Raw genomic sequence first — 22847 nt, 5'->3', positions numbered from 1 at the left:
CATATTTCCTTTGTCTCGACTACATTATTCTGAAATCATTGAATCATTCTTCTTAGTTTATTCGTATTAGTTCTTAGTTCTAATACTTAGTAGGATTTAGTTTGTGACATTAGTTCTTGTTGTGGTGAAAATATATTTCTAATCCAATCCCTGTGGAGACGATACTCACTCACTACTATATTACTTGCATCGATTGTGTATACTTGGACAGATTTACTTGCCTTAGCATATACATTTACAAGCGATCAATACTTTAGAATCTCACTATGATTCATTTACATCAGGAAAGTGTTCAGGAACCTTTATACATAATATTTCTAGATTCAGATTACTGAGAGTGATTCCATTACCCAAACAATCATGAGTATTCAGGAGTATACATTGAATTCATAGGATTTTAGCCTAATTGAACTAAATGGGGGTATTCAGGATCCTTTGCATCTGAGATACTTTCGTGTTTAGATATAACCATAGTGATTTGAGCTGATAAAGGAGAAACGAAGATTCAGAACATTTACCATTTATATTGATCGATCAAATTATCGAACAACTCCCAAAACTGATGTCTGTTGACTGTCAATTTGTTACCTTTCCAGGGTATTCACTCTTTAATATCAACAATTCTTATCTGTAAATCATCTTCCTAATCATTGCTGAATAGATCTTCCAATGGTCTTTATTTCATTTCCACGTTTCAACGATATCAGTAAATACCGACGTACTTGATTCATGGTTCATGACCCATAAGGACAATTCATCATGTAAGTTCAACAGTGTTTCCAAACTCATCCAAATCATTTATTTAATCCTCCGTCATTGAGGTTACTTAGTTCATTTAGAAACCATGTTTATCTCGGTTACTTCAGAGTTTTCCAGAGTAATTCAGACGTTTCTGAATCTCAGATACATATTGTAATTCCGTTCAGTTCAATTTGGTATTCGTGGTTGATTTGTCTAACGAATATCCACTTTTTAGTACCGAATGCGCTCTAGAGTTGAGCTTAGCTGAGTACTCCCAGAATTATCATCAATCGAAATTTGATGAGACGAATAAACATTCAAGTGGTATCTATGCTATTCAAGTACTGACATAGCATTAGCGTTGGTCAACCTACTTAAGTTGCGTTCCATATCTTTTAAGGGCAGAACAACATCCATGTTTATTTGGATTTCTTAGTTAATCCAAGACATTTACTTAGTCTAGTCTATAAGGGAATTTTGGTCATTTTGGTGCTCAATGTTTTTCCATTCATTTCAAAGTTGAGGATATCCATTTATTCCTGGGCTTTGTGATATTCTTGAGTCATTTCCATTACAGGGATATTTTGGTCATTTTACAGATATAGGATATTTCAATCTTTTTCTTTCGTCCGGTCTTATTATTTAATTTCAAACTTATCATTTACTTCAGTCATTTCAAACAATTCTGACAAAAGAGCACCATCGATAAATTATTCTTCAGGTATTTACTCTTACTCAGAGATTTTCAGGTCAAGTGCATTCTCAGATTTTACAAACATAATATCAAAATTTTCTGTAAAAAACATGATCTTAACAATTAAATTCGTAATTTATCGAGTTAAGTACTAATCCTCAAAGTACTTTCTCATTCAGGGTCAACTCGGACTATTTTTACCTCTAAAGGGCATTCTAGTAATTTTGTAATTTCTTAACCATACAATCTCAGTATTAAAACTCTTAACAAAGATAATTATAATTTAGAGTTTCCAGGGTTAATCACTTTTCCGGATAATCTCTAAACTTTAAATTATTCCTTATCAAATTTCTAGTATCTTGTACAAGCCATCTTCGGTTTAGAAATCGGTTATCCATATTTCCTAAGAAAAAACTAGTATTTTCTATACACATCAGTAGTTTCATCAGATCAATCTATCTTTACAACTTCTTATCCAACTTCCAAGGTTAATTCTTGTCTTTTTACAATATAAGGATATTTTCATAATTTTACTTAATCGAGGTATTCGCATAATTTATCACCTAAACTGTATTTGATTCGAATCTATCCATAATCAAACAGGCATAATAGACCAATCATATATATCCATGCATTTATTCATTATCAACATGTTCCATAAAGCATAAAGAGGTAGTAATGTATTACCTCGATTTTTATGTCATACCGATCGACCATTTAAACTTCATTCGAACACCCTCGATCTTGAAATCAGCTTCCAATAATTCCTCAAATTCATATCAACATAAATTTCATAAAAACCGGATCTTAATTGCATAAAACGGATCGAACCGACTGATTAATCAGTGAAAAACAGCTTACCGGGTTCGAATTTAGCAAAACGGACTTCGAAATCGAACTCAGGACGTCAAAAAATATAAAATATAATTTTTCAAAAATTTTGACTTTTTGGTTAAATTCAATGGTCAAAGTCAACGATCAAAGTTAACAGTCAACAGTAAACGGCTCGGCTCAAACAGCTCCCCAAGCATCCAGACGAAGCCCACTCTCAGGTGGTGGCGCGTGCGGTGTCGTACAGTGTTCGAAAAATTCCCGAAAAATTTCTAATTTTTTTAAGGCATTTTAAGACACTTACCAAGCTGGGTTCACAATTTTGAACGGCAGAGAGCTCGATTCCGAAACATCGAAAACTTTGACTTCCTCACGTCCCTCACGCGCCGGTGACGACGGAGACAAGAAGGACATCGGTGGACTCGGAACGATGCAAAGAACACGATGGTACGGGAGGTGTCGTAAACGGAGCAACGATCGGCGATTAATTGACAATTTTCACGGCGATGGAGATAAAAAAGTCAAAATTTTGAATCGAAATTCACGGCGTTAGACAACGTTTTACTATGATCGGTTTACGGGGTTTTGTTCATCGGTTGACGATGAAACGATGGTGGTTTCGGATCGACGATCGGTGGTCGGACAATGTCAGGATCAGATTTGAAAGTAAGGGTGCGGGAGAGGAATTTTAGCAAATTGTTCTGGTATGAAACCAGATTCAATTTGCATGTATATAACCAAAAAAAATCTGCCGACACTCTACGGGAATATTCAGGACTTAGTCCCTGAATTTTCTTTAACTTCTTAAAATAGACTGTCAACTTTGAAATTTTACAATTAAATCATCAATTTCTTCCAAAATACCACATAAAATTCAATACTTTATAATTTCTAAAAATTTAGCCCCAAAATTAGGGTGTGACAATAAACACTTACTTTTTCGAGACTAGTTATACCGTTTGGGTGTACTATTTGCACTCTCCGTCGCCGGGCAGAGAAACGTCTCGACAGAAGTCTTTAGTTCTTTTGCCTAAAAACTGTCTTGAAATTCAAAATGGGATTAATTATGGAAAATTGATGCACAAGGAACTTTGTCCAACCAATAGTGATAGTTGCTTAAGGAAGTCTACCAGCATTTAGGCCAATTGTGAACCAAAATTTCCCTACTCTGATCCGTCCCCATCAGGCGATCATCAAAGTAACGATTAACGAGCTAGAAATCTAAACGACACAAATAGATGTGTTGGGGTAAACATTGTCCAAACTTGAAAGCAAAGTGGCAGTGGCAGACCGCATTTCTAGTACGACCTCTAAATATTCCCATAACACTTGTCATGCTCTTACAACACAAAGAATATGAATCAATCCCAGACACGTAAAACTCTAGTCCAATCAACCATTTTCTTTTACATATTTTCTTCAAAGTGAATTGAGAATTATAAACAACAGAAAGTAAAGGTGGTATATAATGATATAAGCCATGGACGAAGCAAATGATGGTTGTAATCAATCTCAATCCAAGATGTCCATATCAGCTAAAACGCCTCTTTCGGACATAGCGCAGGCGATCGAGGAGCTGTCAGAGTTGTTGGAGTCTCAGACCAAGGATCCAAAACTTCCGTTAGACACGTTTTGTGAAGCATGTTCTTTAGTTTCTGTTCTGTTCAGCTGCCTCGGCCTTGCCTTCAAATTCGCCGAGTTGGAGTACGTCGCCAAGGTTCATTGCTTTATTTTTGTTGTCCTTGTACATTGGTAGAAGTTTGAGACATGTTATTAGGTAGTCTCCATATGCAAATGCAACATTTCATAATGGTCTGGTGTCTTGTAACTTCATCAGGTACATGATCTTGTGGAGGCATCCAAGAGGTTTGATACCTTAGACGATGTACTTGATCTCGATGTTGCTAACCACACCGTGAAACAACCAGGAAGCCATTCACGGAACCTGCGTCGAGTTCGGCAAGGCCTTGACCTCATCCGCGCTTTATTCGAAGAATTCGTGTCATCTGAGTATGCTTTGTCCTTCCCTCTCGTCGTTAACACAAAATAATAATAAGAAACTGTCCTCCATGTCTCAATTCTCATGACACAAATTTTTATTTTTGGCTCCAAATTGCAGCGATTACTCTTTGAAGAATGCTGCATCAGCAGCTTACGCTCAAGTGTGTGCACCATACCACACATGGACTGTCAGGACTGCTGTTTCTGCAGGAATGTATACTCTTCCAACAAGGGACGAACTTCTTCTCAAGCTCAACGAAACAGGTTAGTTTTACCAATGATTTATTTACTTAATTCAGTTGTAAATCGATTAAAATGTATTTATGAATGTGTGTATATATATATATTTGCAGATTATACAGTAGAAAAGAAAATGAGAAGGTATATCAAAGCTGCGCGCCCAGTTATAGCGTACATTGATAAGCTTTATATCTCTAGGATGATCGCCTTGGACTGGTGATTAATTATATCAACAGGGGGAGTGTCAAAGAAGAAAGCACACATTTTATTCAAGCAACATACGCTTCTATATATATATATATAACTAATTTGTGTACTTGTGTAATGCGGAATATAATTTATATATATAATCAAATTTTTATTTGAAAGTAATAGTGTGTAAATAATAGTTTAATTCACATATGTAATTAGCACAACAATCTTTTTTGCGATATTATTTAACACGTAAGTGTAAATCATACACGTAAATAAAGATTGTGACTTGCAAGTTGGTTTCCCCACATGTACCATGGTCAGTGGTGCACCCTTTTCTATCTCTCTCTTATAGATCAAATTTTTGGTTACATTGTGTCTATTACAGTTGCGACAATAACAGATACTATTGTAGTATCTCGATCGTGCAATAATGATTGGAACACAATCTATCGGATAATAAAACCCTCCCACGGAAGTATTTAGCTTTGAGAACATGATATAGAACAGTATAAAGAGTTGGTAACAAGTCTCCAATCATGCTGAACCAACATTGATAAACTAAAACATTTGAGATTACGAAAGCCAATCCCATCATTGTTAAACTTAATTAGATTATTAAACTTGATTATTCCACTTAAACCAATGAAGCCTTTTATGAATTAGATTATTAAACTTAATTATTGTTATTTAAGTTATTAAAAAATATAATTACTAATTTTTATATTTTTATAAATTTATAGTTTTTTATAATTTTTTAAGATTTAATTTATTATTTCAATTTTTTTATTGAAAATATCAGTGAATCAAATGTTAACGTGTTAACAAATCCGATGATCGTTAACATATTTAATGCTTAAAGAAATTTTATGAATTTATATGATTAAGATTCTTTATTTAAAAATTTATTTAAAATTAAACTAAAACTTACTTGTTTTTTTTTTTTGGATACATCCCTATTACCTATTTGATATTTAAGCTATATGATTAGATATTAAACTATATCTCTTTTTTCATTTATGTGTATACATTTTTTGATCAATATAGGTGTTTAATGTAAACAACGTTATTATTTTAAGTGTCTGGTGGATGACGATCGTTAAAAGATTCTGCTAATCACTCCAAATGTGTGTGACACATTTGTAAATTTTTAAAGAAAATATTTTTAAAAAAATTAAAATTATTATTATTTCTCAAAAAAAAAACCCAAATATTTCTAAAATTCTAAAAACACCAAAACCTTTAAATTTCCCTAATCCTTAAATTCACGTACCATTTCAGCTGCCTACACCGTCCCCATCGTCCATCACCAAGGATTCGAGTTTCTCTCCGTACAACTTCAACAGTTTAGGAGCTTTGGATAAACACATTTCTTAAAAACATCAACCTTACTCTTTGTTGCAGATTTATTCACTTTTCTAAACATGATAACAGCATGAACGAACTTAAGCAACAAAGGATCGAACCACAGGGATTGAAATTAGAATTTTTAAAGTTCTATGCTTTTTAAAAAAAAAATTTGAATTTTTTGGAGGTTTTTTTTTTAAAAAAACTATAATTTTAAATTTTCATTTTAAATAAATTTTTTAAATTTACCTGAATGCGACATATGTCACATAACATATACTTTTAACGACTATTATGATCAATATAATTAAAATATAATATTTATAATGTTAGACACATATAATGATCGAAAAATAACTTGATTACGCCTGTAAATTATAACAGAACGGGCGCTAAGATGTCAATTTGCAGCGTTCACGTCCCTTCCAGGAAATTGTTAGCTCAACTAACCGCGTTTTAGCCTTCTTCTTTATTTGGTTTTCCCATTACAATCACCATTTAGAAAAGGAAAACAAAATACTTGGGTGTTAAGAAAAGAAAACAGTCAACCCCCATAATATGCAGCTGCCTCTATTTCCCTCATCCCTTGCTTAGCACATCACATAAAAAGCACAACAAACACTAAGCCAGCCTCGTTTGTTTCCTTCATTCAATCCATCATCGAGTCCGAGGAGCAAACACGGCTTATGGGGAAGAAGCTTGATGCCTTGCTCGGAAGAGGCTTCAAGCCCTCCAAGTTCAAGTCAATTATCAGTGTTGCCATTTCCCGTCTTTCCATTTTCAAGAACCAGCGTGAGGCTCGCTGTAACCTCGCTCGTTCCGATGTCGTGCACCTCCTTCAACTCGGCCACCATGACCGTGCTCTTCTTAGAGTAAGTACCAAGTACGTTCCTGTGTTGGTTTTCTTTATAGTTTGGAGCTAAAATTGGGAGGTTTGTGTGGACAGGTTGAGCAGGTGGTGAAGGAACAAAATATGTTGTATGTGTTTGGTATCCTGGAAGGGTATTGTAATCTCCTGATTGAAAGAGTCCATCTCATTGAGCAAGAGAAGTAGGTTTCTTCCATATATCATTTGCTTTTCTTTTTCTTCAGTTTTGTCGATGACCCTGACTTTTATATTTGATTTGTAGAGATTGCCCTGATGAGCTCAAGGAGGCAATCTCTGGCCTGCTCTTTGCATCTTCTAGGTGTGGAGATTTTCCCGAGCTTCAAGAGATTCGTGCAATCTTCATGTCTCGATATGGAAAAGAATTCGCTGCTCGTGCCATTGAGTTGCGCAACAATTGTGGAGTGAACACTACGGTAAATCCTTATTTGGATCTGTCTAATTATTAGGAAAATGAAACAAGCAATGAAGTTTTCCCATGTTTATTAACAATGTTTAGTTTAGTTGTGCAGTATGGTATAACATAGTCCTTGTGTCCCACAGATTATACAAAAACTCTCGACTAGACAACCGGACTTGCAGAGCAGATGGAATCTGCTCAACGAGATTGCGGCCGAGAATGGCATTGCCTTACAACTCCATGGAACCTCTGTTTCTGCAACTGATGTAAGCAATTTACTACAACAATCAAGACGGTTTGTCGAAAAATTTTCCGTTTCGTGTTAATCATAAAGAGACAACCTATAAATTGCTAATGATTTTATGAATACAGGAAATTTTGGATGGAGGCAAGAATCATAGACAGCCCAAGCTAGACACATCAGGTAAGGCAACCAACCATGCAAGCCTAGGAGATGACAACGACTTCTCCGATTCACCAAAAGCAAGGAAAAAGTACAAGGATGTAGCTGATGCCGCTCAAGCAGCCTTTGAGTCGGCTGCACATGCAGCAGCAGCGGCACGAGCAGCTGTGGAACTCTCCCGGTCTGATTTCCATGATCCTGATGATCACAACAGTGCTGATAGTCAAGGAAAAAGAGTGTTTGACATTCATGAACCTAGTTCTAAAGGTAAAGAAACTCATCAAGGCAGTCAAGCAGAGGAGTCGAACCAGGGCACGAAGACCTCGGAAATCAAAATCTCGAGTCCTTCGAGTAAAGAATCATCAGAAGGAAACCTGGACATGAGAACAATGTCCTTGGATGAAGTGGATCCAATCAAGCTATTGGAAAAGGATGTAATTATTCATGAGAGTGATGAGGATAACCATGATTTCTATGATCCCAGTTTTGATATGAACACAAGGGAGTTAAAAGGCAAGGACAACGAGAACTCGGAAAATACTGGACTGATGTCTCAGAACTCATTTAATAACCATGTCCCCACAACCCTTCATGCTGACCTGAAGCTAGAGACTGGACCTGAAAACTCCTCAGAACATGTCATTCGAAGCACCAGGACGAAAGGTAGCCTACCCTTCACTATAATAAACAAGGGGCCATTTTCTGTGAGGACTAAACAATTAAGTGGGTACCGAGGAGCATCAGTGTACTAAAATCATTTTTAAGTTCTGGCGAGTTGCATTATAGAATCAGGCGGGTCTATAAGTTTGTTATTCATTTTCATCATTTTGTTCATTTTAATGAGATGTAAACTTGTTTGTAAGATTTTGTTTGGAATTGTTGTTGAAACATATTGAGACGCAAATCATTTCAGATAAGTACTAAAATAAGGACAACAACAATTCAGCACTTAAAATATTCCAATCCAAGCAATTCTCAAATTCAGTTGATTAACCAAGGCCATTCATCATTGCAAATTAAAAAGAAAAAAGAAAAAAAAAAGAATAAGAAGATAGCATATCTAGCTCTGGGAAAGGTTGCCACCACTTTGCTGCCAGAGATTGATGATATCAGTGGCCTGATTCAGAAGAATAATCATCTTCTTCTGAGAAATCCAGGGCCTGCTTTCTAGAGTGGCCTTGAGATCTTCCCAGGCATCTTTCCTAGGCCAAAAGAAATAGGGACTGAGAGGAACGGTGCCATGGCCAGGAATGACTTGATCAAGAGCCAGCCCGATGTTCTTCTCCATCCATATGAATTTCAGAACCAGCCTGGGTTTTGCAACTTGCTTCACCGACACCTCAGACTTCTGAGGAACTGTGGTGGATGGTGTCTCGGTGTCTGAGGATGTTTCAGCCGTGAGTGCTGCTGAGGCAGTTACTCTTCCGGTGGGTGCACTTCTTTTCTTCAAACTGGGGTTTGCTGCCTTAAAGCAAATGGTGGTGCCGGAGGACTTATGATGACCAAAATAATGCAAAGGGATAGTAGTTGATGGAGTTGCCATGGACAACATTTTGTATTGCAGAATGGGAGGGAGGGAGGGAGGGAGGGAGAGAGAGAGAGAGAGGTTGTCTTAAAAGTTACTAGAGGAGATAGGATAAGGTATATGGGGAGATAGTACGGGTAGAACTCGGAGGATATTAGGGACTTTTCACGAGACTGAGGCATTTTATTTCTGGTTAAATTACAAATTTGATAATTGAAGTTTTAATTTTTTTAATTTATTGTATTTTAATTTTTTTAAATTTTCTAACTAAACTTAATAAATTGGGTTATTTTGATTACGTAGTTGTTTTCTCACTAACGATATTATAAATGGACTGTTATATAGATGTAATACGACGTTGCTTTGGTAAAACAATTATTTTTTTAAAACGACATCATTTTAACGTCGTTAACTATTTAACAACTAAATGATAAAAAAAAACTCAATGTATTAAGTTCAGTGAAAAATTGAAAATTTTTAAAATTCAATTTAATGATGAAATTTCTAATTTACCCTATCTTTCTGTTCTAAAAGATTCTAAGGTATATATATTTGCATAAACTATATATGTTTGGTCATCTTTATTTCATTTTTATTAGTTTTGATAATTAATTTTAAGAAAAATAACATTTTTTATTCATATTATCGAAAACGTTTTTAAAGTGGGTGATAAAATTAGACTATTAAAAACTTAATTATGAACTTAGTTTTATGATTAAAATTGGAATTAAATTATTCAAATAATATCATTAAAAAAAATATTTATCAAAATAATACATATAGGCAACTATTTATTAAAATGATATTACTTATATCATATAAGATAAATATTTTTCACAATAATCATAATTTTAGAAAATATGTTTAACATATTATATCTTTCTTTACGTTATAAACTTAGTCAGTATATCAAAATATTTTAATTGAGAAATCATAAAAGTATTTTTAATCAAATATATTTTTCTATTAAATAATAATAATTTATCTAGATGTTTAAGATATATTAATAGTCATTAGATTTTTGGTTCAAACCCTACTACAAGTATTTTTTATTATTTCTTTTTTAGTTATATGTATTTCTAATAAAACATAGTTTTTTAATCAATAACTTAATGTGTTTTTTATATATAAAAACAAGGGTAAATTACACTAGTAGTCCTAAACTTTTAGAGTGCTTATAATTTGTTCACTAAATTTTTTAAAGCTTGTATTAAAATTACAAAACTTTTAATTAACTTTTTTATGATCACTATCATTTGTTGTCGTTATATGTCTCACGTCATTTTTTTTAATAAATTAACTCTCCAATAAGATGTCCCCATGTCATTTTACACATTTATGTGACGTTTCTTATAGAGAATGGCACATATGCACAATCAACTTTGTGGTCGTGGGATCGAGTCCCACTGAGGGCAATTCATAACGGAGGTCTTCCACGGAAGTTGCTCTCAACCTGGGGTTGGGGGCAGCCTGCTACCCTACCTCCCCCTTACCCCATTACATATGGGAATAGGGTCAGCTAATTTTTTCAGGTTTATAAAAAGAAAAAAACAGTAGATATGTGGAGAACATCTGATCAAACTTAAAGGTTTGGACATTTACCGAATGTCTGTATAAGCTTCTCTAGGCAGGTATAGTAAACTGGACACTATCATCTGCTCAGCAGTGCTAGAAATATGTGGCAGCTTCATGTGGCACCATTATGTTGTTTTGTGCATTGTAGTCATGCTACTAAAGGGTTTTGAATGTTTAATGTAAAACTTGGTTTATTTTGGTGATGTCAAATCCTTGTTTAAGGGTTGAGGTGTTTTTCTTTGGGGTTTTTCTAGTACATCATGATGCATATGAATTGTTCAAATCCTTTCCCAAATGTTAGAACACTAAAATTTAGGACTACAGTGTACAAAGTTGCATTTTGGACTAAAAATATATTTTTATAAGCATCGATATTTTGTGTTTTGTTTCAAAGATTTTGGTGAATAATGAATTGTCAAGTATTTACACTTCGTGACATTTACGTGTAATTTTGTAATTGTTCTGACATTCTAATTTATATTTCAAACAAACCTATTTTTTTCAAAACCTTTCAAATGTAAAATAAACTTTAAATTTAAACGAATAACCAAACTGTTATAGATTAAAAGAAAGAGTAGTCACAAGAGAGAAGAATTTAGAGAAGAGATAGTAGAAAGGAATTCATCATTCATTGCATAAAAGAGAACTGTTGATTACACAACAGTTTTTATTTAGTTACAAGCTGGTATAGAGAATCTACTAATGTCAGCTAGCATTTTATGCTAACAAACTGTCTAACAAACTGATTATATCATTCTTTGGCTGTTATAGGTACTGGGCCATTCTGCTTGGGCCACTCCACATTGCCCTGGGATATCTTCGGCCCGCTTCTTCCCTCATCAGGTAACTTTAACCCCTTTTCTCCTCGTTCTTCAATTCCTTCTCATTCCTTCGTTCTTCCTCTTCTCCTCTGATTCTGACAATACCAACCCCACGAGATGAGCCTTGTCCCCAAGGATCAAAATCAGGAAACTAGCCCCTGAGAACCGAATAGTCCTCGCATGTATCATTCAAGTCATCCATATTCGTCCATCGAACCAAAAGTTGAGTGATTGGTCGATTGTGTCGATTTATTATACGCCTTCCCATAATCGTCAAAGGTTTAATGCTTAACTGTCCTTCTTCATCAACTGCAGGAGGATCAGTGGTAGCAGTAGCAGAATCCCCGATGAATTTCTTCAAAAGGCTCACATGGAACACTGGGTGGAGCTTCGAAGAATTTGGTAAGTCCAGTTTATAAGCCACCTCTCCTATTTTTTCCAAAATTGTATATGGACCATAATACTTAGCTGCTAACTTGAGGTTTTTTTGCAGAGCAAGCGAGGTTTGCCTATAAGGCTGCAGTTTCAGGTAAACCCTATCTCCAACAGTAAAAATCCTTTTAGACCTTTTCTTATTTGCCTGTTGCTTCATCCGATTACTAGCCATTTCTAACTGTTGTTTCACTAACTGATTTGCTCTCTGCTTGTAGTAATATTATATACTGCTTATAGTGTAGTGTCAGTAGACCAAACCATAATAGGTGGTTTGTATCCATATAAAGCTTGAAAAAGAGTAAGCTTAATAGCAGTGTGAAAAGTGGTATTGTACCACCACTCTGCCTGAGATAGCCATGTAGCCCATTTCTTAGGTTGATAGAAACAAAAACCCCTTAAATACTGCTCCAAACATTGATTAACTCTTTCTGTTTGACCATCTATCTCTGGATGCTAAGCAGTGCTGAAAACTGTCTGAGTACCCAACTGTTTCATCAGTTCCTTCCAAAAAGAACTGGTAAAAGTCTTATCTCTATCTGAAATGGCCATCTTAGGCTGGACATGTAACTTGTAAACATTGTCTAAATACAATTTAGCAACCTCTGCTGCTAAATAGGGATGAGATAGGGCCAGAAAATGACTATACTTTGTAAATTTATCCACTATAACTAGAATGTAATTCTTCTTAAATGAGGTAGGTAGACCCTCTATGAAATCCATAGTAATGACCTCCCAAGCTTGACTAGGAACATGCAAAGGTTGTAATAAACCCGGCTTAGAAATATGCTCCACCTTTGTTTGTTGACAAACTGTGCAACACCTTACATAAGCAACAACCATAGGTTTAAGTTTAGGCCAATAAAAATTAGACCTAACCCTGTAATAAGTAGCTTGTACTCCTGAATGACCTCCCTATGGAGAGTCATGTAAGGTTTGAATAATTTTCAACCTAAGACGTCCATGAGCCCCAATATAGATTCTGTCATTGTATCTAAGAACAGATTTAGAAAATTTTCATTTACTATCTTCAGTAGGATTTATAGCCAAAATTGAAATCCAATTCTGAGCTAAAGTATCACCTTGATAACTCTCCTCTACTTCCTGCACCCAAGTAGGAATCAAAACAATCACTCTTAAAGCAAAACATTGAGCTTGTTCTTCCCATCTTCTAGATAAAGCATCAGCAACAACATTCAGTTTCCCCTTTCTATACTGTATAGTATAGTCCAAACCCAAAAGCTTTGTTAATCCCTTCTTCTGAATAGTGGTAGTCAATTTCTGTTCTAGCAGAAACTTCAAAGGCTCATGATCAGTTTTAATAACAAAGTGTCTACTCTCTAAATAATATCTCCACTTAGAAACAACCAAGAGAATAGCAAGATATTCTCTTTCATAAATAGAAAGAGCTGAATGTCTAGGGCTTAGAGCCTTACTCAAATAAGCAATAGGTCTATCTTCCTGTGAAAGGACAGCCCCAATACCTCCAGAACTTGCATCTGTTTCCAGATAAAAAGTTTTAGAAAAATCAGGCAATGCTAAAACTGGAGCAGAACACATAGCTCTTTTAAGGGCTTCAAAAGTAATACAAGCATCAGAATTCCACTGAAACCCATCCTTCTTTAAAAGTTGTGTTAAAGGTATACTAATAATACCATAATTTCTGATAAACCTCCTGTAATACCCTGTTAATCCAAGAAATCCCCTCAAAGATTTAATGGTTTTGGGTCTTGTCCAATTCTGTATTGCTTCTACCTTGCTAGGGTCAGTAGACACCCCTGCAACAGAAATAATGTGCCCTAAATACTCCACCTGCTGCTGTCCAAAAAAACACTTGGACAATTTTGCAAATAATTGATTAACTTGTAAAACTTCTAAAACCAGTTGCAAAATGCCTCATATGATCCTCCATATTTCTGCTGTAAACCAAAATGTCATCAAAGAAAACCAAAACAAATTTCCTAAGGAAGGAATTAAATAAATCATTCATAAGAGCCTGAAATGTAGCAGGAGCATTAGTTAGGCCAAAAGGCATCACCTTAAATTCATAATGGCCTTGATGTGTTCTGAAAGCTGTCTTATAAATATCTTCTGGTCTGATTCTAATCTGCCAGTATCCAGACCTCAAATCAATCTTAAAAAAATAGACTGCCCCATGCAGCTCATCTAATAAATCCTCCACTATAGGAATAGGAAATTTATCCTTGATTGTCATACTATTTAAATGTCTATAATCCACACAAAATCTCCAAGTGGCATCCTTCTTTTTAATAAGAAGGCAGGGTGATGTAAAATGACTTTTGCTAGGCTGAATAACGGAAGAAGAAAGCATACTGGCAATCTGTTTTTCCACCTCAACTTTCTGATTATGAGGGAACCTGTAAGGTTTTAGATTAACAGGTGTAACATTAGGCTTTAGAGGAATAGCATGGTCATGAGTCCTCTAAGGTGGTAATCCTTCTGGTTCAGCAAAAACATTGCTTTACTTGTCCAATAATTGTTGTATTTCAGCAGGAATAGGAGGAGAATTCCCTGACATGGTCAATAAAATAATGTGGCCCAAAATATTTGAATCCCAAGCAGTCATTTTAAGTAAGGTAGCCCCAGAAATCTGCTGTAATTCTGATGAAGGTTGTTGTCATTGAATACATATCTTTTCTCCTTGATGGTCAAAACTCAAGGTCATATTATTGAAATCCATCAATATAGGGCTAAACAATTTCATCCAATCAACTCCCAATACCATATCACTACCACCCAATTTAAGCAATCTGAAATCATGTACAAAAATGTGTCCCTGCATTTGCCATTCAACCTTGTTGTATCTAGCAGAACTAAATAATTGTTGGCCATTAGCCACAGTGATGGCCAAAGGATAAGGGGTAGTAACTTATATGCCAGCATCAGCCTATTTTGGAGTCAAAAAACTATGTGTACTCCCACTATCAATTAAGATATTCAATTATCTGCCCTAAATAGATCCTTGAATTCTCAATGTAGTATGTCCAATAGAGCCTGTAATCGCATTCATAGAAATTTCTAGAGTTTCCTCTTTTGCTTGTGGAGACAGTTCTGAATCAGTAGGAAAAAATTCCAATGATGGATTTTCAGAATCTTCAGTAATCATATTCAACTGTCTGTTCTTACATTGATGACCTAGAATAAATTTATCACCACACTTAAAACAAAGATTATTTTGTCTCCTGTAATCCATAAGATTCGGCCTTGGGTTTTGTACTACTGTAGGTTTTGAATTAACTAGAAGTGAAGCAGGTTTAGAACTAATAATGGGGCTTGGGTAGGGTGGGGATTTAAAAATAGGCCTCAGCCTTTTATTTTCAAACTCAATAGATAACTCATAAAGTTTTGCTTGTTTACATACTTCAGACAAATTCTTAGGATCCAAAGCCTTGACCCTATGTTTGATATCATCTCTTAGCCCACTAATAAAAAGTGAGACAAAAAATTCCTCAGTTAAAGTGGGGTTTTGTAACAGCATATGAGGTTGTAATTCCTCAAATCATTCTTGATAATCCTCAACTGACCCCTTTTGAGTTAATTTAGTGAACTCTTCCACAATATCACAAAAAGATCTGTCACTGAATCTATGATAGATATCAGCTTCAAATTCATGCCATGTTACATGGTGCTTTTGCATTATATATCCATCAAACCATATTTCTTTTTTGCCTGTCAAATACATAGTAGCTACCTCTACTCTTTGATCAACAAGAACACTACAAATAGAGAAATATTTCAAGCATTTTTGAATCCATCCTCTAGGATTAACCCCATTAAATGGCAGTTTTATCTTAGGTCTGTGCCACATAGTTCCTGAACTGGTAAATGAATCCCATGACCCCTTTTTTTCAACTTCCTGTCCAAACAGATTAGGTCTAGAATCACTGTTTTCACCCTCTTGATTTTCAGGCCTAAAACTGTTCTTAAGAGCTAAACAAGCATCAGGTTTAGTCTTTAATATCTCAGGTTTATCCGGTTTATAAGTAAATCTAGACTTGTCATTCACCACAGTCACCAAAACATGATTCTTTTCCATATTTTTAGAAGTATCAGGAGATTGTACCTGTTCATCAGTAGAATGCTCCTACTCCTCTGTCCTGCCTGTCAAAATTCTAAGCAGTTTCTTAACATAACCTTGATTAGTAGTCATTCTGGACTCCAAAGCAGTGATTCTATTCTCCTGATTTTCCCACTATTTAGGTGGATCAGTTTTATCTTGGCCTTTCTTCACCAACGCAACTAGATCTTCAATTTGTTTTTGAATCCCAGACAAATCAGTTTCTGCCATAACTTGATTCTTCTTTGGCATGCCCACTCAACTTTTGCTAGAATCGAAGCTCTGATACCAATTGTTATAGATTAAAAGAAAGAGTAGTCACTAGAGAGAAGAATTTAGAGAAGAGATAGTAGAAAGGAATTCATCATTCATTGCATAAAAGAGAAATGTTGATTACACAACAGTTTTTATTTAGTTACAAGCTGGTATAGAGAATCTACTAATGTCAGCTGGCATTCTATGCTAACAAACTGTTTAACAAACTGATTATAACATTCTTTGGTTGTTACAGGTACTGGGCCATTCTGCTTAGGCCACTCCACATTTCCCTAGGATATCTTCGGCCCGCTTCTTCCCTCATCAGGTAACTTTAATCCCTTTTCTCCTCGTGCTTCAATTCCTTCTTTCATTTCAATTCCCAAATTACTCTCCATAATCCCTAACCCTCGTTCCTCTCTTCCCAATTCCTCCTCATTCCTTCGTTCTTCCTCTTCTCTTCCGATTTCTTCCTCTTCTCCTCCGATTCTGACACAAACCCTCGATCAGGACTAAAAGTAATTTTATTTGTTTATGTAATTTTTTCGCTTATGTATGAAAGAAAAATCAACGGTTTGGGAGCTAAGATATATATATATATTTGAATTTAGAAGACATGTAAACTCGGGCAACAAAATGAATAGTTGTCAAGCTTTAGAGCTAGTTAATATTTTCTATTACAATGACTGCGGAAACATTCAGTTTATGAAACAAATAAATACAAACCCTAAATCTATATGGTGAAAGAGTGAATATAGACATTAGAAACAACTAAAATATGATGAATCAACCTTACACCTCTTGCTATTACATTTGTGGTGTCATTTACATAACATTTAAGTGTGGATATATATGATCATGCATCGCAATGCTCACCGAATATGACCTCCTTATCCCCTTTGTCAACAAGTGGGAAAAAACTAAGGGTCTGTTTGTTTGCCGTAAAACCAATTACGGAATTGGTTTTCCCCGAAATCCCGTGTTTGTTTCATGTAATTCGTTTTCCGGAAAATGTTTTCCCGTGTTTGTTTCACGTAATTCGTTTTCCGGAATGTAATTCATTTTCCTAGTAACAGAATTTCCTTTGTGTTTTCTATAAAATGACTTACAGATTCATTTTCCGGAATGTAATTCATTTTCCTAGTAACAGAATTTCCTTTGTGTTTTTTTGTAAAATGACTTACGGATTCATTTTCCGTAAGTCATTTTCCGAACTTTTCACTTTAAAGCAAAAATACTCAAAATAATTTTATTTTATGAATTTAATATTAATAAAATATTTTAATATCATTTTCATCAAAATATTATTTATTAAAATATTTAAAATATATTTATTAATATTTATAATAATATAATATTATATTTTTAATATTATATAAAATAATCAATTATATTATAATAATATAATATAAGATATTATATTATATTTTTATTTTAATAATATATAATAATTTTTTTATATATTTAATAATGAATATATTATTTATATATTTAAATAATATTTTAGTAAAGATATTTAAAATATACTAATATTTTTAAAATATAATATAACACTATTACTTAATAAATAATAATAATATAATTTATAATATTTATTTCACTAAAATATACCAATATTAATATTTTATTAATAAAATTATAAAAATAATATTAATAATAAATAAATTATTTTAATATTTTAAAATAATAATATTAAGTTTTATGATAAATAATATTATTTATTATATTTAATATTTGTAATAAATAATTTTTAAAAAACTCTTCAACTAGTGGAAAAAATGTTTAAATAACATCTTTCAAACATCATAAAACTTTTTTCAGATATTTTCCAGAAATGTGTAATTCATTTTCCAGAAATGTAATTCATTTTCCAGAATTCAAATTCCAGTAATTCAAATTGCAGTAATTCATTTTCTGGAAAACCAATTACAGCCAAACAAACAGACCCTAAGTAGTGAATCCAGACACAATGCATTTTATCAGCCAAAAGACCCCATATTGTTGAATAAATCCAAATCCACCAACTCTTTATTCTTTAGCATAGCAGCAATTCATTCACTTGCTTATTTTGTGGTATGTTCTCTTTCTATAATTGCAATTTCATGGTCCCCCTCTAATCTAGATATGCGACTTCTTGGTGAGTGAGTGGAAAACTACTAAAAACCAGTAAAAGTCTACCTTGTAATGCTGGCTGGCTGACGACTAATGAGGATTAAGGTGAAGTGATGGCAACCCCTTAGCATGCTGACCCTCCATTTCAAGATGCATCAGTGACTTCTGTCTTTGATACCTGTTCCTCTCTGCAGCAAGTGCTGCCAACACCATAATATAATATAATGTCGATAAAATTCAATGAACAGTCTGGCAAAAGGAGATAGATTTCAAATAACACACGGAAGAACAAAGACGTCAACACTTTTGGTGCAAAATCCAAATAACTAAGCATTCATTCATGCATTCTAGTCTATAGTGAAAATTAGAAAAGCTGTAATGCCTCCTCTATCATGACATAGATTTAAGTTTTATAAAAACCTAGGCAATTACTATTTGCCAAAATGGAATCCAGTCCATAACAAACATTAGAGAAAATTAGCATCTTCTGGAAGAGTTTTGATCTCTTAAGCTCCACGCCTCCACCTACTCAGAATTAACATCAAACCTCGACATGATTTACCACAACTATAAAATTCTAACTCATAAGAAATGCATGCATACATTTTGCTTAAAATATCCCAGTTGGGTTAATCTGTTTTTTATTAAAAAAAATCATAACCCTGCTTATTCTCACTGAATTCCATTTCTTAATCAGATTTATTCAAATATGATCTCTCTTTAGCTATTAGGATTGGAAAATTTTTAATTTGTCTTTTGAAGTAACTTATAGGCTTATAGCTTAAACAGGAACGGAATGCACTACAGATTCTAAAGTTAAATGGTTAAGTTTAATTTAGCTTTGAACTTTTGTAGTCGGGAGTGCACTAATAGCTTATCAGTAGTAATTTTTTGCCTCCTACGGTGATTGTTAAAATATATCAAAGGGCAAGCCATGTGATGACATCATAATGTGATATATATATATATATATTAATGATAATAAAAATCTCAAGAAGAGGCAACTGATAGAAACTGAACTGAGATAATACTTGCGTATTAAATCTGAAGATAGACCAAAATCATAATCATTTCTACCCCTCCTGATACAGAATATGTTGATCACCAGTAGCAGCACAGCGACAAAAAAGAAGCATGACAGGCCTATTGCAATTTTACCACCTTCAGACAAACGACCATTCTCCCAAAACATAGGACAATCCGGTAAAGAACTCCACACAAGTCTTTGTTACCAGAGAGACTAGAGAAAATAAATCACAGTTAACAGAATACAAATAAAAATATAGATATTTATTAGTAGGCAGATATTTGACAACTGTGAATAGTTACCGGTATAAACAGTTCAAGTGTGGGCCTACTTATGTCCAGCTCAACGAATACTACTATTTGAACAGAGTGATAAATTAATTTTTTCACCAAATATGAAAAGAATAAATGATATCATGGAATCTAAGGAACTAAATTAGTTGAACAGAGTGATGAAAAAGGTGCATAAAAGGGGAAAAGTTCGCAGATGCAAACAGTTGAAATCTATATGCATGCAGAATAGATAAAGGCAAACAATCAACATCCATATGCATGCGAAACAGATAATGGTTCCTCCATAATAAAGGCATAATAAAGAAGAAACCAAAAAGTACTACGTACTCAATGGTTCCTCCATGCACACCAACAGAATAAAGTTCCTCCGGTACTCGCCCTTCCAATAAGTTATTGTTAAGTCTCCTGAGAAATGCATAAGCAAATAGTAATATGTTAGTGGCAAAGAAACATGCAATAGGAACATATGAAAACATTTGAGAGTGAAAGAGTCTAAATAGATTTTTTTGGGGAAAAAAAGAAAGAAAAAACAATAGCCAATTCGCTCAATTTTCAAAAAGCATCAAGAAATAAGTGGAAATGTCACTCCTAGTGTCCACAACATCCTACTCAGGCAACATGATCTACAATGGACTGAATGTTGGGCAACAAAGTATCAACTAACCCCAAAAAGACATGTGTGGTTGAGATGATAATGCCAATTTTGTCAAGGGTGCAAGGTGCACTCTAAGCACTAGTACCCTTATATTTCATCAGTGCAAGGCGCAAAAAATGCGTTAGCCTGAGTGAAGTAAAGTGTAATACGTATATGTGTGTTTTGTGTGTGTGCATATTTATAATTAAGGCTTAAGATACATAATAAAGTGTGGTCTAATTTATCTACAAAACCTATAATTTTTTATTGGTCAATCCCCATCAAGAATATATCTTACAATCGTCCTTCTAATCGTCATCTTTTCTACCTCAGAAGGTCGCTACGGGTATGTATGATACTTGATGTATTGTAAAATATCATGGTACCATGGACGAACATCTACCTCCTCTTCCAGGCTGCAACAATGTGTCGGGATCTTATATACTTGCAGCAAGATTGGCATCATATCCGCCCTTTTACTTGCCTAAAACATTGCAGCCAAGGTAGCCAAAACATCTGCCATCTGATTTTCTTTTCTGAGGAGATAAGTGAATGTGACCTCTTCAAACTCTTTGATCAATTTAATGATCAAGTTTCTATATTCAACTAATTTTGGATCCTTTGTCTCCCACTCACCTTGCAGCTGATTAACCACCGTCCTTATGGTTAATGTTTGTTGTTAAATGCTCAACATTGAGAAGTATAGATTACTATATTATTCCTTTATTACTAATATATATAGGTATATTAAATGAAAAAGTGGAAAAAATTGAAAGAGAACTTCAATCAGTCGGGCTCTTTTATGTCTATCGCTTTGCAATAAAGCATGCCTAGGCACACCAGCCGTGCGCCTAATCAAATGTGCCTTATCTGAATGGGTCTGAGGCACTTTTGTTGTACAATGCTAAGGCACAGGCCGATAAGTATACAAGAGGAAAAGAGGGATTTGCCCCACTAAAAAAAATAGAGAAACATGTTTAATGCAGTTTGGACATCTAAATAGTCATGGAGCACATTTTTCTGTGTCTTACTAAAGATATGGCCATAAACAATAGAACAACCATGCAATATATTCAAATAGGCCCCATATTATAAGAAAATGTTGAGCACATAATATTTTCAAAATCATATTAAGATAATTGCAATTAATACAAAGTTTAGACTGTATGAATAAAGAGATCATACGCAGCATGTAGAGAACAATCATGTATCAAGAAAATGAAAATGTGTTAAATTCTCTAAAAAACAATAGGGACAAGACGTACACAAGCTGCAGATTTGAAGATGTTAAACTTTCCGGTATAGAACCTGAGAATTAATTATTTGACAAATCTCTACAAAGATACAAGTCAAAGGCTATACATTAAATTCAAAAAAAAGTTGACTCGTGCAGCTGATGATCAAATCAGCATCTTGCAGAAACATTGAAAAGCAAGGTAGGACATAGAAAAGTAAAAGTCAATTAAAAAAATATTGCTATCCACCTACTCCACGAAGACTACGTCCATATGCGCAATGAAAATGCAAATAGATAAACTGTGATTAAACAATATTTTTGCTAATTAAGAAAAAATGCTACATTGCTACAAAAAAAGGCTGTTACAGAAGTCTACAGCACATACTGTGATTGAACAATATTTTTGCTAGTTAAGGGTAAAAAGAACACCTAGCAGAAGGGAACGAATGCCAGGAAAAAATTGAAGAAAGACTGCTGTAATAGTCAGCAGTGCACTTCAATTTAATGGAAGAATTAGAACTTACAATCGTGCAAGGGACTTTTGTCCAAGCCCAATTGGTAGAGTGTTGTCCAAGGAATTAGTACTCAGGTTCCTGAACAATTTCAAAAATATATAACTTTCACTAACGGGGCAAGTAATTCCCATGGAAACAACAATGAAATACTATGATTTTTGTTAAATAGTCCGAGTGCAACAAGTTAGAAAGGTAATCATGCTTAATAAATCATTTGCTCCTCATATCTTCACTATGTATATATTGATTGGTTGCAAATGTATATTTAAAACCAAGATAGATGGAAATGATGATGTTGACAAGTATAAGGCATATCTTGTATTTAAAGGATATACTTGAAAAGAATGTATTAATTTTGTAGAGACTTTCTTTTTGGTTTCATTGAAAGACTCTTTAATGATAATCATGTTACTTGTTGCTCATATTTGGTCTTGAGTTACATAAGTTGGATTTCAAAATTGTGTTTATCAATGGTAATATTAATGAGATGTTCTATACGGTATAATTAGAAAATTGTGTCTGATGATACAAAATTACTTATATGTAAATTAAGGAAATCCATTTATGAGTTTAAGTATGACTCTCGTTAATTGTATAACAAATTTTAT

General features: G+C 34.1%; 3 protein-coding genes and 2 long non-coding RNA genes across 6 annotated transcripts; 3 read left to right on the top strand and 2 right to left on the bottom strand.

Annotated features, from left to right (window-relative positions):
* The first annotated feature begins 3684 nt into the window (after nt 1–3684).
* Nucleotides 3685–4751, top strand: LOC120166715 (ACD11 homolog protein-like). The gene is made up of 4 exons (XM_039175940.1): nt 3685–3983; nt 4104–4276; nt 4386–4531; nt 4621–4751. Exons 1-4 carry the CDS (start codon nt 3747–3749, stop codon nt 4725–4727), a joined length of 663 nt encoding a protein of 220 aa, XP_039031871.1. The 5' UTR covers nt 3685–3746; the 3' UTR covers nt 4728–4751.
* Nucleotides 4752–6664: 1913 nt separating this feature from the next.
* On the top strand, nt 6665–8630 carry LOC120169005. The gene is made up of 5 exons (XM_039177247.1): nt 6665–6918; nt 6993–7096; nt 7177–7348; nt 7476–7598; nt 7705–8630. Exons 1-5 carry the CDS (start codon nt 6733–6735, stop codon nt 8485–8487), a joined length of 1368 nt encoding a protein of 455 aa, XP_039033178.1. The 5' UTR covers nt 6665–6732; the 3' UTR covers nt 8488–8630.
* A 78-nt stretch (nt 8631–8708) lies between these two features.
* On the bottom strand, nt 8709–9317 carry LOC120169016 (30S ribosomal protein 3-1, chloroplastic-like). The gene has a single exon (XM_039177253.1). It carries the CDS (start codon nt 9285–9287, stop codon nt 8796–8798), a length of 492 nt encoding a protein of 163 aa, XP_039033184.1. The 5' UTR covers nt 9288–9317; the 3' UTR covers nt 8709–8795.
* A 2245-nt stretch (nt 9318–11562) lies between these two features.
* LOC120167997 lies at nt 11563–12207 on the top strand. Its single transcript, XR_005520092.1, has 3 exons — nt 11563–11678; nt 11972–12058; nt 12150–12207. It is a non-coding gene; the product is annotated as an uncharacterized LOC120167997 (long non-coding RNA).
* Nucleotides 12208–18471: 6264 nt separating this feature from the next.
* Nucleotides 18472–22325, bottom strand: LOC120166707. 2 transcript variants are annotated; one of them, XR_005519951.1, is made up of 5 exons: nt 22249–22325; nt 21753–21821; nt 20181–20258; nt 19554–19773; nt 18472–18733 (listed from the first exon to the last, which is right to left on the bottom strand). It is a non-coding gene; the product is annotated as an uncharacterized LOC120166707 (long non-coding RNA). The 2 variants fall into 2 exon arrangements; XR_005519952.1 differs by having other exon boundaries at nt 19565–19773.
* Between the last annotated feature and the right edge of the window lie 522 nt (nt 22326–22847).

This window comes from Hibiscus syriacus, unplaced genomic scaffold, assembly GCF_006381635.1.
Source record: "Hibiscus syriacus cultivar Baekdansim isolate YM2019G1 unplaced genomic scaffold, ASM638163v2 tig00003041_pilon, whole genome shotgun sequence".
Lineage (NCBI taxonomy): Eukaryota > Viridiplantae > Streptophyta > Magnoliopsida > Malvales > Malvaceae > Hibiscus > Hibiscus syriacus.
The sequence above is the reverse complement of the archived record's forward strand: the minus strand, read 5'-3'. Positions and strand labels throughout refer to the sequence as shown.